Source organism: Pristiophorus japonicus, chromosome 4, assembly GCF_044704955.1.
Source record: "Pristiophorus japonicus isolate sPriJap1 chromosome 4, sPriJap1.hap1, whole genome shotgun sequence".
In the NCBI taxonomy this organism is placed as follows: Eukaryota; Metazoa; Chordata; class Chondrichthyes; family Pristiophoridae; genus Pristiophorus; species Pristiophorus japonicus.
This window is the reverse complement of record NC_091980.1, coordinates 210041172-210055720: the sequence shown is the minus strand read 5'-3', so window position 1 is coordinate 210055720 and position 14549 is coordinate 210041172. Positions and strand designations below refer to the sequence as shown.

The following is a 14549-nucleotide window of genomic DNA, read 5'->3' as shown; positions in this document are numbered from 1 at the left end:
TGCACATTGCACTTATGCACCAACATGCTATACTACTGAGCTTCTGTAGTATATATATCTTCATTTTGAAGTTTGATACTAATGGATACCATGTTATGTTGTGTATTCAATTGTACTGTCCAGAGCTCTGAGACAGTGCGATAGTTATTTGCATTAACCAAATGTATCTAAAAATCACTTAATGTCATATACAATAGGAAGAAAAAATGGACTTTGTGCACTTTATTAAATGAAGAAATAGTTAAAGGTGTAGGTGAAAGACATCTTGGGTTATTTGTAGAGTTGGCACTCATAATATACAATTAGTGTGTAACAACAACCAAAAAATAAAGCAAATAGCATGTTTAATGATGCTACCTAGCCAAGATAGTAAAGTACAAGTCAGAGGAAGTTATGCTTAAATTGGTGTTCTGGTCAGTTAACGTTGAGCACTGTGTTCAATTCTGGTCACAAAGACAGAAGGGAAGCATTCAAGCCTTGGAGGCAGTGCTTAAGAGTGACAGGACTGATCCTTGGTGTCAGAGCATTGAGTCATGATAGGAAAACACTTAAGAAACTTGGGCGTTTCAGCCTTGAAAGTAGGTGAATGAGAGGGAAGCTCAACCTAATAAAATCAATACTTCAAATTAAATGGTGACTAGGATGACGGAGCACAAGTTCATATTAGGAAATTTAGGACTGACATCACAAAGCTCTTTTTCAAACACAGAATTAACATCTGCATTGGACTTTGAGACAGCAGAGTGAAGTCATAAACCTTAAAATCATTTAGTAAACAGCTGGATGGATGAGCTAGCATAGGCTGAAAGTCTTGCTCATTGTGATGCTGCAATATGGATGAACTGGAAGAGAGGTTGTTGAGCAGTACTTACTGAGTACAAACATGCAATTTGGATGGCATCACAGAAGAAGAGCCCAACCCTAGCCTCACCTGATGTCTAAACAGGCACCTTCCAGCTGAAATCTCAGGGACAAGGAACGGAGCAGTATCATTATCTTTTTACTCCCATTTCTGGCACAGAGGCAGTGATACCAGTTGTAGTGCCTTCACTGCCACACAAGCAGAGATCAGTTAACTCAGTACATTCCAGGAATCAAACCTTGGCCCTTCTAGTCTGTTTGAAAGAAAGACTTGCATTTATATAGTGCCTTTTACAACCTTAGGAGGTCCCATAGTGTTTTTTTGCAGCCAAGAACATACTTTTGAAGTGTTGTTGCTGTTGTAATGTAGGAACTGTAGCTGCCAATTTGTGCACAGCAAGATCCCACAATCAGCAATGAGATAAATGACAAGATAATCTGTTTTAGTGATGTTGGTTGAAGGATATATATTGGCCTGGACACCAGGAGAACTTCCCTGCTCTTTTTTGAATAGTGCCATGGGATCTTGAGGGCAGAAAGGGCCTCGGTTTATCGTCTCATCTGACAGTGCAACACTCCTGCAGTACTGCACAGAAGTGACAACCTGTGTTCAAGTCTCTGGAGTGGGACTTGAACCCACAACCTTCTAACTCAGACACATGAAAAACACTGATCCAAGGTAGAACATAAAAATATTTTGAACAACAAACAAAATACTGTAGATGCTGGAAATCTGAACTAAAGTCAGAAAACACTGCAAACACTCAGCAGGTCAAGCAGCATCTGTCAAAAGAACACAGTTGATGTTTTGGGACCTTTAAAATATTTTTTTTGACAAATGGACCCAGCTTGTTATCCTCAAATGTTCAGGTGTGAGCCAATCGAATTGATAGTGGTTATGATTGAAATCAATTATAATTAATTGTATTAAAGATAATGGATTTTTTTTACTATCCAGTCAATTTTTATTGAGTCAATTTTCTTCAGTATTTGAATAATTTATTCATCAATGCAAAGCTCAGTGAAATCAATAAGAATGTTCTGTTCCACAATTTCCAGCACACTTCCAATTGCAATGGAAAACTGTCTGAAATGTAAACTATTTCTTGCTTGCATCACTTTTAACTTACTATAATTTAACAGATTGTTCCGTAACAGATGCCTTGTCATAGATCTGTAAAGATGGTTTAAAAACTAGTCAAGCAGTAAACAATGTAATTACAGAAATGAAGCGCACCATCTCTAATACCATCACAAACAAGATTTCAAGTTGAATGTTTTCACCCCTTAATAAACTTCATGCACCTCAACAATTCTTTAAACCAACTGAAATAAGAATTGTTACATTCAATTGCAATTGTAATGTTCTTGATCGACAATAAGAAATTAATACTGTACTCCTTCAGAATCCTGATCTTTATATGGATAATTATCCTGATGTATTCAAGTTGTATTTTCGGTACCAAGTTTTTATAAAGGAGCATAGGAAGCTTGTTCACTTGATAAAAGTCAGGACATCCACAGCAATCCATAAAGCAGTATTTTGCATGTTAGAAAAGAACATTGCGAATGGTGCAGCTTTAGAGCTTTGTTTCAGCCTTCGGTCATTTTATCAAGTGCAGTCAGAGGGGCAAGGATTCTGCTTTTGTTTGTCTCCACAACACGGCCGTTCAAAATCATTTCATCCAAGATAATGTGGACTTTGTCTAAATTAAACATGATCTGGATCATTCAAATGTTAAAGGAAATGATAATTAGTTTGAGAAAATGTCACAGAACAGAAGCATTTAATTCTGAGGTGATTATCTGATTTCTAAATGTAGAATGTAATTGTACAATACTTTCTCATTACAAATTAAGCATTTTGAAATGCAGATTGGTTCAAGATTGTTTGTACACCCACTATGTGTAATATGTAGGTAAGACTGCACTTCAAATATTGAACTCACTTGGGTCACAATCAATATTGCCTTTAATTTTTTTTGTGGACGGTTGCTTTAAATGTGCTGCGCGGCCGCGGAAATGTGAGCAGCTTGTGAGCGACCTGCGAGGTACCTTCCTGATTAAGCTGCGTACATGCGCGGACGTGTAGCAGAGGGAACACTGGTCACAATCAATGTTCCCCCCCAAGGTATGTCGCCACGCACCAATCTGGTGGTTCTGCGCAGGCTGCTCACCAGCTGCTGCCGCTGGAAAATATACTGTGCATGTGAGGTCACGCAGCAAATTTAAAGGGACCACATACCAAAATAAATAGAGAGAACATTGGTCACAATACCTTAAAGGACATCAGTGAAGTGACCACAGAGGAAAATCCTTTACATCCCAGTTTCCTCCATTTTGATATCTTTTATTTTATTAAGGCTACTGAAACAATAGGTTAATATAAATAAAGGATAAAATAAAAATGAATTCCTACTTAGATGGTAAAGTGGTGCAAAGATTGGATAGGCAAGTTTGATTTCCTTGCTCAGCGGTGCTGCTATCAAGAAATTGGAGAGAATTGTTGCTGGGCTGTCATCATCAGCTGAACAGCAGGAACGGCACAGCATAGGAACTACCTCCACTCATGCTCATGGAAATTTGGACATATTTGGCCTGAGGAGGAGATGTAAATTGTGCGTATTGAATACCCTCATTACATTACACTGTGAGCGACAGCTGTCATCGAATCTCCAACTTCATTGGAGAAGCTGGCTGATATTTAAGCAATTGTTCTGTACTTTTGATCGTATTCAGAACGGAGTGCTTTTCTGCTGCTAGATCATGCAGTTCCTATTACTTTAGGTGAATATTTGCCATGGGAAGTCAAGTGTTTATGCAGTAATTCCGAGATGCAGTCAACTACAAATAACTTTTGGCAAAAGGATACATCCAACTCGCACTGAAAAAGAAAAGGTACAGGTAAGCTTAGATAACAAAATCAGGGTTTTCTCTCCTGTATTTCAATAAAGTTATTGTGATTACACGCCTCTCCTGGGCCCCAATCACTCGCCGCTCTACAAGCAAGGCTCTCACATCTTCTTCCCTCCAGCTCCACTTCCTGTTCCAATTGATTTATTTGTGCCTCCTTTTCCTTTCATTTGATCTTTAAATCTTTTATATCTGTGTTTCTAACAGTGTCCGCACCTTACTGGCCTCAGTGGTTTGTTTAGTGGCTTCTCCCAGACATTTGGCAGTGTATTCATAACATTGGCACAAGAATATTTTGACGGCATCACCCTTGATGCTACCTTTCTTTAGCTGATCCCAAAATGCTCAATGTTGGGATGGTGTCCAGTCCGGATCTCACCCCATTTTAGTCTCGTTCTTCTCATACTCTTTTCATAAGGTCTTGGTTAGACTTTCGTCCCCCTTACTCTTATCTGCCATTTTGTTCTGCTGGTTTAACTCTACCGGGTCTTTTTGCACCCAAGTAAGTGCATTCACTTACTGCCTGAGTCACTGCCTTCCCCGACTGCTCTTATCCTATATTTCCGTGTTGCATCTGAACCTAACGAACACTCATTTAGGCTCAAGTATTCAAAAATGATTACTTACCCCCAATGATCTGTCCGCTCAGGTCGTCAGCTTGGAAATCCTGCCTACTACGCCATCTGTTGAGATAACACTTCAGAGACCAGACCTCGTCCGGGTGAAATGCGCCTGTGCTGTCTCAGGCCCAGGGGCAGCACGGACCAGCCCACACTGCGATATGTGTGCGCACTAGTCCGTGCAGCAGAGCAGGTCTCCAGTTGTCTTGGTTAATCCTTGCCACTGGACCCAGGCCTAGCTCTATCAAGCCCATATGGTGGCTGGTGTGCAACGGCCAACATACGTTAAAAAAATCCACGCACAGGCATCTTCCACCCTTCAATATGTAGTTCAGGACCTGGAATATTAGGTCCTTCATCGAAACACCTGTGAATTTATCCTTTTTTGGCGTGGAAGCAAGTCATCCTGTCTATGATGATGATGATGATGATGCGATTACAATTGAGAATGTTGAGCAGTGCTGGTTCTGATGTTTGGAAGAGCATAAAACGTCATTGGGTTATGTGGTGTTATCATTATATCACCAGGATACAGAAACTGATTTCCTTAAAGAGGTCAACTCCTTAATAACGACTTCCATTTATGTAGCATCTTTAATACAATAAAGTGCAGAGATGCTTCACAATTAGACACATGGGACGCAGACTCAGAGCCAGGAAAGATTAGAAGGGCTAGCCAAAAACATGGTTAAAGAGCTCGATTTTGAAGAGGTTTTTAAAGGCGGAGAGAGAAGTGAAAAGGGAGACGGGTTTAGGAAAGGAATTACAAAGAGTAGGACCCAGATACCCTGTCGCTAATTGTGATATAAAAGGAAGGAAGTGCACAAGAGTCAGAGCAACAGAGAGTTTGGGGATATGGGGCTAGATTTTCCACTTTTGTGCTTATCGCCCAAAAATGGGTGTTATTTCCGGCATGGGCGGTAAAAAAGGGTTTTCAGATCGCCGGCTTCTCGCCCACTCTCAAAACACCTAGTCTCCATTTTTGAAAATAGCCGTTACCCAGAGCGATATGAAATGAGCGGTAGCGTTAAATTTAGCTGACCTTCTGCTGTAAAGTGTGGCCGTCCTTAGAAACGGCATGGCAACACTCGATTCTGGAGGTCAAGGGTCATCATGACATGCGCAGGAGAGAGAGAGAGATCGAGAGAGATATCGAGAGATCAGAGGGACTGAAGGCGGGTGTGGTGTGGCTGCTTTGGGAGGAAGGAGGGAGACTTTCTCTACTTGCTGTGAAGCTCTAAAGAAAAATGAACTGTTACCAGCCACATATTTGGCCTATAACGGAGGGAGAGGAGGAGTCTCCACAGCGTGCTGTGATGCCTGACACTGAAGAGAAGCACAGTGGAGGGCGCAAAAGAGCCAGGAGGTTCTCGGACGAGGCAAATGCCTCCCTCCCTCCAATGAACAAAATGTTGAATCATTGTGGGTGGAGATTAGAGATAGTAAGGGGAAAAAGTCACTGGTCGGCATAGTTTATAGGCTCCTAAATAATAACTTCATGGTGGGGCGGGCAATAATCAAGGGAATAATGGAGGCATGTGAAAAAGGAACGGCAGTAGTTATGGGGGATTTTAACCTACATATCGATTGGTCAAATCAAATCGCAGGGGGTAGCCTGGAGGAGGAATTCATAGAATGCATACGGGATTGTTTCTTAGAACAGTATGTAACAGAGACTACAAGGGAGCAAGCCATTTTGGATCTGGTCCTGTGTAACGAGACAGGAAAAATAAACGATCTCCTCGTAAAAGATCCTCTCGGAATGAGTGATCACAATATGGTTGAATTTGTAATACAGATTGAGGATGAGGAAGTTGTGTCAGAAACGAGCGTACTATGCTTAAACAAAGGAGACTACAGTGGGATGTAAAGTAGACTGGAAACAAGGACTAAACGGTGGCACAATTGAGGAACAGTGGAGGACTTTTAAGGAGCTCTTTCATAATGCGCAACAAAAATATATTCCAGTGAAAAAGAAGGGCGGCAAGAGAAGAGATAACCAGCCGTGGATAACCAAGGAAATAAAGGAAAGTATCAAATCAAAGACCAATGCGTATAAGGTGGCCAAGGTTAGTGGGAAACTAGAGGATTGGGAAAATTTTAAACAACAGCAAAGAATGACTAAAAAAGCAATAAAGAAAGGGAAGATAGATTACGAAGGTAAACTTGCGCAAAACATAAAAACAGATAGTAAAAGCTTTTACAGATATATAAAACGGAAAAGAGTGACTAAAGTAAATGTTGGTCCCTTAGAAGATGAAAAGGGGGATTTCATAATGGGAAATGTGGAAATGGCTGAAATCTTAAACAATTATTTTGCTTCCGTCTTCACAGTGGAAGACACAAAAACCATGCCAAAAATTGCTGGTCATAGGAATGTGGGAAGGGAGGACCTTGAGATGATCACTATCACTAGGGAGGTAGTGCTGGACAGACTAATGGGACTGAAGGTAGACAAGTCCCCTGGTCCTGATGAAATGCATCCCAGGGTATTAAAAGAGATGGCGGAAGTTATAGCAGATGCATTTGTTATAATCTACCAAAATTCTCTGGACTCTGGGGAGGTACCAGTGGATTGGAGAGCAGCTAATGTAACGCCTCTGTTTAAAAAAGGGGGCAGACAAAAGGCCGGTTAATTTAACATCTGTAGTGGGGAAAATGCTTGAAACTATCATTAAGGAAGAAATAGCGGGACATCTGGATAGGAATAGTGCAATCAAGCAGACGCAGCATGGATTCATGAAAGGGAAATCATGTTTAACTAACTTACTGGAATTCTTTGAGGATATAACGAGCATGGTGGATAGAGGTGTACCGATGGATGTGGTGTATTTAGATTTCCAAAAGGCATTCGATAAGGTGCCACACAAAAGGTTACTGCAGAAGATAAAGGTACGCGGAGTCAGAGGAAATGTATTAGCATGGATAGAGAATTGACTGGCGAACAGAAAGCAGAGAGTCGGGATAAATGGGTCCTTTTCCGGTTGGAAATAAGTGGTTAGTGGTGTGCCACAGGGATCAGTACTGGGACCACAACTGTTTACAATATACATAGATGACCTAGAAGAGGGGACAGAGTGTAGTGCAACAAAATTTGCAGATGACACTAAGATTAGCCCACTAAGAAAGCAGGTTGTGTAGAGGACTCAGAGAGGCTGCAAGGAGATTTGGATAGGTTAAGCGAATGGGCTAAGGTTTGGCAGATGGAATACAATGACGGAAAGTGTGAGGTCATCCACCTTGGGAAAAAAAAAACAGTAAAAGGGAATATTATTTGAATGGGGAGAAATTACAACATGCTGTGGTGCAGAGGGACCTGGGGGTCCTTGTGCATGAATCCCAAAAGGTTAGTTTGCAGGTGCAGCAGGTAATCAGGAAGGCAAATGGAATGTTGGCCTTCATTGCGAAAGGGATGGAGTACAAAAGCAGGGAGGTGTTGCTGCAACTGTATAAGGTATTGGTAAGGCCGCACCTGGAGTACTGCGTGCAGTTTTGGTCACCTTACTTAAGGAAGGATATACTAGCTTTGGAAGGGGTACAGAGACGATTCACTAGGCTGATTCGAGAAATGAGGAGGTTACCTTATGATGATAGATTGAGTAGACAGGGTCTTTACTCCTTGGAGTTCAGAAGGTGATCTTATAGAAACATTTAAAATCATGAAAGGGATAGACAAGATAGAGGCAGAGAGGTTGTTTCCATTGGTGGGGGAGACTAGAACTAGGGGGCACAGCCTCAAAATACGGAGGAGCCAATTTAAAACCGAGTGGAGAAAGAATTTCTTCTTCCAGAGGGTTGTGAATCTGTGGAATTCTCTGCCCAAGGAAGCAGTTGAGGCTGGCTCATTGAATGTTTTCAAGTCAAAGATAGATAGATTTTTAAGCAATAAGGGAATTAAGGGTTACGTGGAGAGGGCGGGTAAGTGGAGCTGAGTCCACGACCAGATCAGCCATGATCTTTTATTGAATGGCGGAGCAGGCTCGAGGGGCTAGATGGCCTACTCCTGTTCCTAATTCTTATGTTCTTATGTTCCTGCAGGAGGCCGAGTCACGCTGGGGTGATTTGAGAGAGGTTGTGGGAAGCCCACCCCAAAGGCCTACCAGAGGCTATGGACAGAGATAGCAGAGGTGGTCTCGGCGGCGACCAACGAGGTTCGTGAGGGCAACCAATGCCACAAACAATGGAATGACCCTGTAGGATCCGTAAGAGTAAGTATTACATTTATTTACATGTACGTATGTATTTATATAATTTGATTTGTAACAGTCATAGAAACATAGAAACATAGAAAATAGGTGCAGGAGTAGGCCATTCGGCCCTTCTAGCCTGCACCGCCATTTAATGAGTTCATGGCTGAACATTCAACTTCAGTACCCCATTCCTGCTTTCTCGCCATACCCCTTGATCCCCCTAGTAGTAAGGACCTCATCTAACTCCTTTTTGAATATATTTAGTGAATTGGCCTCAACAACTTTCTGTGGTAGAGAATTCCACAGGTTCACCACTCTCTGGGTGAAGAAGTTCCTCCGCATCTCGGTCCTAAATGGCTTACCCCTTATCCTTAGACTGTGACCTCTGGTTCTGGACTTCCCCAACATTGGGAACATTCTTCCTGCATCTAACCTGTCTAACCCCGTCAGAATTTTATATGTTTCTATGAGGTCCCCTCTCATTCTTCTGAACTCCAGTGAATACAAGCCCAGTTAATCCAGTCTTTCTTGATAGGTCAGTCCCGCCATCCCGGGAATCAGTCTGGTGAACCTTCGCTGCACTCCCTCAATAGCAAGAATGTCCTTCCTCAGGTTAGGAGACCAAAACTGTACACAATACTCCAGGTGTGGCCTCACCAATGCCCTGTACAACTGTAGCAACACCTCCCTGCCCCTGTACTCAAATCCCCTTGCAATGAGTGACTATCAGCAGATGTGAGGTCTTTCACTTTTACTGGGAATGTTTTACTCAAAGCCTGCGGTCACGATGCATGTCTTTAGGTGAAGAATGATCATTTTCATAACTCATAATCATGGTTATATGTTGTATCAGTCTCTGTGACAGTACCTAGCAATGATATCATGCAATGATCTCATGCCATGTCATCCTGTCACCTTTTACAGAAGAAGCTCTCGACAATGAGGTCTGTGCAGAGGCGAATGGGTGGGGGGCCACCAGTCCCCAGCGACATCATCGAGATGGAGGAACGGGTGCTCGCATTCATGGGGAAGCACACCCGGACAGCCACTGATGCATCTGCAGACCCTGAAGTGATGCCACGAGAGTAAAGCTTACACCATTACGTAATGTAAAGTCAATAGATGCACACCCACTCATATCCGAACAATCATATATGATAGATGATTTCTAAAATTGTCCTAGAAATAATGATGGCCTAATGAAAATCATTGCAATGCAAATGTGTTGATGGTCATGAAATGTGATGTCTGTGATGATTTTAAGAGCGGTGATGCTTTTGCTATGTGTGCAGCACTGGACTCATCTTGTGACCCTAGCAAGCCCTCTCTTCGAATAACCTCATTTGTGTTTTGCAGCTCAGCCAGCAGCGCGTCCCAAGGCAAGACCAGAGGCCAGAAGGTGGAGGCGCAGGGCCCGACTCTCCTACATCTGGTGCTGAGGAGCTCCGATTCTCGCCAGTCAATCCGCTAGGTCTGTTCTCCACGAATGAGAGCGTGGACTTTGAGGAACCTGCATCGCCACGCTCCAGAAGCCATTCCACCCAAGGCCATCTAGTGGTCCTCCAGTCATTCCCACCTCCACTCTGGAGGTATCGGCCCCAAGCACCTCTCCACAGGGCACCCATTTGTCCCCAGTACGGCGCCAACTCCACGGAAGCCTCATGGACACAGCAGGTTTGTTCCACAAGCGCCACATGAGAACGGAGATGGTACAGTTGTCCAGGAGGACTGCAGACATTGGTGACCAGCTCATTGAAGCATTGGGGGGAATATCCTGACAGCTGGCCACCATGACGAAGTACATTCCGCGGATGGCGGAGGCCCTGGATGCGATAGCCAGGAACACTGCTGGCACAGGCCTCCCATTGGTCCCTGGGCACGGCCCTCCGCCCCTAGGTTCCACACCACCACTGCGAATGACAGATGAGAGCAAGGACCAAGATCCTGCTTCTGCATCAGAGAATGTTGCCCCCTCGCCATCCCCCGCAACCACCGCCTCTGCCTTCATCCCTCCCCAATGAGGCACCGCCCGAGGAGCTCTTCGGCCAAACGCCGTGGAGCGGGGAGGGGAAGGGGTAGAGATGGGGAGAAGAAAGAAAGCGAGATGCATGTCAGCAGGTGATGGCTGTGTTATATCTCCATCTGGTGTATGCAATTTGTTGTAATGTATGGGGGCTGGGGACCACGCTCCTGCTTTGCCTTTGTATTCTGTGTTGCTGGACATGTTGAACAGTTGATTGATGTCAATGGTGGAAACAGTAGGGTGTGGGCAGGAGTTGGGTGTTGTTGCCTGTGATGCTTATGATTTCAGACCAATGTTGGTATAATTTTCTTTATTGAACATAACCTTGTTGCGCATTGTCTCAGATAGCTGGACCATTACACACTGGTGATTCCTCAACATGAAAAAGTTAAATACAACTTAACTTCAATTAATGTAAACTTTAACTGGCACCAAGGTGATGGGCAACATTGATGCCCGAGTTGCACAAACACCGCAGTGTGTCAGCGTTGTTAGTCACATTAACGTTCTTTCAGGCAAATCGTTCAGATATCAGCTTCTCACGTAAGAGTCTTACAGCTATGTAGCCATCACGGGCCCTTTCCTGCAGTCTGGAGGGGGTCGTGGGCATGGTTGCATAGCCAGCCTGATTGTCTGGTCCTAGGTCAGCGTCCAGCCCCTCGTCGTCCTCTTCCTCTCTCTCCTGAGGTGGAGCATCAGTCCCTTCTGGCAATTCTTGGCCCCTCCTGATAGCCAGGTTGTGCAGCATTGAGCACACGACCACGAATTTACCTACTTGCTCAGGGTTGTATTGTAGCTCCCCTCCCGAGTGGTCAAGACATCTGAGCACTGCTTATGCACAGTTATTGTTTTCTGGACCACATTGCATGTGTCTCTGTAGCTCCGGTTGTATCGCTTCTCGGCCTCGGTGTGGGTGTCACGAGGGGGAGGGGGTCCAATCATCCAGGTGGCTTGGCCATATCGGTTATCACCAAGCATCCAGCATTGTCCTTGCGGCTGAGGCAGGATGTGAGGTTCATCGAAAGTTCCTGGACATTTGGCATTCACTGCCAGTATGATCTGGTTGTGGTCGACCTTCAGGGAGTGAAACCCTTTTGTTTTATGAAAATGCTCTGGGTCCTGAGAAGATGCCCGCATGGCGATGTGAGTGCACCGTATATCTCCCTGCACTCTAGGGAACTGAGCAATGCAGTAGAATCTCCAGCCCTGTCATGGGGAAGCGGATAAAGTCCATCCTGCTCGCGTACAGGGCCTCCGTGATCTGTCTAATGCAGCGATGGGTTGCATGGTGAGACAGAGGGCAAATCTCGACCGCGGAGGCCCAAAAGGAACCGGACGTGTAGAAAGACAGTGCCGCGGTGATCTTGACCTCGACCGGATGTCCTGATGGCAGGCTGCATATGTGGCCTGATGAGCTCACATATTTCATTGATCTTCACCTTGTGGAAGCGCAGTCTTCGATGGCAGGTGTGATCGGAGATGACGAGTTAAGTCATCTTTTCTCTAAGTGCGGGGTGTGTATGGTCTGGCCCTCCTCCTCATTCTTGCACGTCTTAAATTGGGAACATAATGGTGTGCATCACACATTGAGCCATCTGCACTCTGCAGCCTCTGTGTATTAATGGATGCAGGCTGAGAAATGGATGGCCCCATTGCATTGAAAGTATAATAGCAATTGATCAGAAGCAATGATTTCCTCACTAAAATACACCTAGAGTAAACCCCCAATAGTCCAGAGTCTGAAAATATTGTCTGTTGAGATGTTTACTTCACCTGAGAAGAACTCCAGAGTCGTTGCAAAATCCCCTGAAGTTGAAGCAGCCTTTTGAATGAAGCGACCTGCAATTTTAAAAATGGCAGCCACACCGCTGGCATTCGCTCAGAACAGTTCCACTTTTTAATGGGTGTTTTTTTGGGCGAGTGATATTGTGGCCGGTGTGTGTGTGAGGTGGTGAAAATGACAGTGGGCGATCTCCTGGGCGTTAGTTTCGCCAAATGTGCTCTTTACGACAAAAAAAAGTGGGTGGGCGGGTGGTATTATTGAATCTCGGTGTTAATTCCGTGCAGAAAGTAACGCTGGGCGATATTATGGGTGTTGATTTTGCCCATTCTGATGATTCCGCCCCAAAAAAGTGGGCGGGCGGTAATATTTTTTCCTGCCGTTAAGCCCATGGGGAAAGTAACATTTGGCGATAAGTTTCCTAAGGATGCCCGTCCGTTTCCATTTTGTGCCAAAATGGGCAATACATGGGCATTATATGTCATTTCAGTGGTAAAATGGGCGTTAAGCATGCAAAAAAAGTGGAGGTTCTAGCCCATAGGGCTTGAGTAGGACGTAGAGATAGAGTGGGATGACACCATGGAGTGACTTAAAGGTGGTTAGGATTTTAAACTTGAGAGGTTGGTGGCACAGGAAACCATTATAGGTCAGTGAGAACTGGGGTCATGGGGGAGCATCGGGTAGTGTGGGACAGGATATGTGCAGCAGAGTTTTGGACAAGTTGAAGTTCATGTACTTCAAAAGTACATATGTAGCATTATGTGGTTTCCAAAAATGTCTTGCAATAAAAGACTGCATTTCCTTAAACAGAACTGCCGCTAAAGCAAATGAGAATCAAGCTTTATGAGCTGGCAGAAGGATAACAATTTTAATTTCAGCATACATCAGGCAAAGGTTGATAGCAAAGTGGCCCTCATGCTATGTTAAACACACTTGTTTCTGTAAATGAATTTTTATCCAAAAGGGATGCTAACACCTCGCCTCCTTTCTATAGGAACAGCAAAGTGTCCTACACATATTGATGCCAAGATGGTGTTTATTGTACATAAGTAAAGCCATAATTGACTATGGCTGCTACTTTATTTTGATTGGCTTATTGTTAATATAGAAACTGACAAAGGTTTGTCACTAAAAGAGCATGAATTTTGATACGTAACAGAATCAGAACATAAGCTTGTAAAAGAGTGAAAAAGAGCATGTTGGTCTACCTAGTTGGCACTAGAATTCATAAACAGAATATTTCACTGCCAATAGCTCTCAATTAATGTTTTCACCAAATGCCTGTCCAATTCCTTCTTAAAATTATTCATCTTATCGGTTTCAATTGCCTCCCTATGGAGCGGATTCCCAACATTCACTACACTGTATGTGAAGTAGTTATATCTGACGTGTGCATTCACATCTCCTATTCGGAGCTCCAACCCATCGCTCATTATTGGCAAACATTTTCTCGGGGTTTAACTTGTCGACATTCTTAAGGATCTTGAATATCTCAACAAGATCCCTTGTTAGTGTCCTGTAGTGTAAACAGACTCACCGCTGCAGTTCCTCTTGATTGCTCATGAGTCTGATGCCAGGTATCAGACGAGCAGCCTTTTGCTGCACCATTTCCAGTGTTACGAAGTCACTCCTGTAATATGGCAATCAGAACTGTGCAGATTGGGATGAACCCATGGCTTATCAGGCTCAGTATCACATCAGAGATTTGAGTTCTATTCCAAGCATTATACAACCCAAGGCCCTATTTGCCTTGTTTACCACTGTAGCACAATGTGCAGATGGTTTCTGTTATGTATTTAACCCCTTGCAACCTGTATCACACCACCACCAGAGGGCCTACTTGTTGGAGTCCCAGCATCCCTTGGTAGCATGGTATATAAACAGGCCACCAACGAGGTACCTGCACTTTGGCATCTTATTAAAGGAGCTAAGGTCACACTTGCTCATTGTTCACAGTACTCAGTTTCATCCTTTATTATGAGTGTATCAATTGGCGACGAGGTAACGAACAACTGCGCGAACATGCAAAGAACAGTTGGTATCCTGGAGAAGTTCTCAGAAGGGGGACGATTGGGAGGCCTTCGTGGAGAGACTCAACCAATGCTTTGCGGCCAACGAGCTGAAAGGGGACGAGAATGCTGCCAAACGAAGGGCGATCCTCC

At 44.0% G+C, this 14549-nt stretch overlaps 1 protein-coding gene across 4 annotated transcripts in view; it reads right to left on the bottom strand.

The window, feature by feature from the left end:
* Window positions 1-207: 207 nt before the first annotated feature.
* ap4s1 (adaptor related protein complex 4 subunit sigma 1) overlaps window positions 208-14549 on the bottom strand; it is a 35355-nt gene continuing 21013 nt past the window's right edge. For 2 of the 4 annotated variants that reach the window (XM_070879026.1, XM_070879027.1), the window contains exons 5-6: window positions 3734-3745; window positions 208-2583 (exon numbers count right to left, since the gene is read on the bottom strand). In XM_070879026.1, the coding sequence (XP_070735127.1) occupies window positions 2455-2583; window positions 3734-3745 (141 nt within the window). In that variant the 3' untranslated portion in view covers window positions 208-2454. The remainder of the gene's footprint in view (window positions 2584-3733; window positions 3746-14549) is intronic. The other 2 variants (XM_070879029.1, XM_070879030.1) reach the window with 1 other exon arrangement.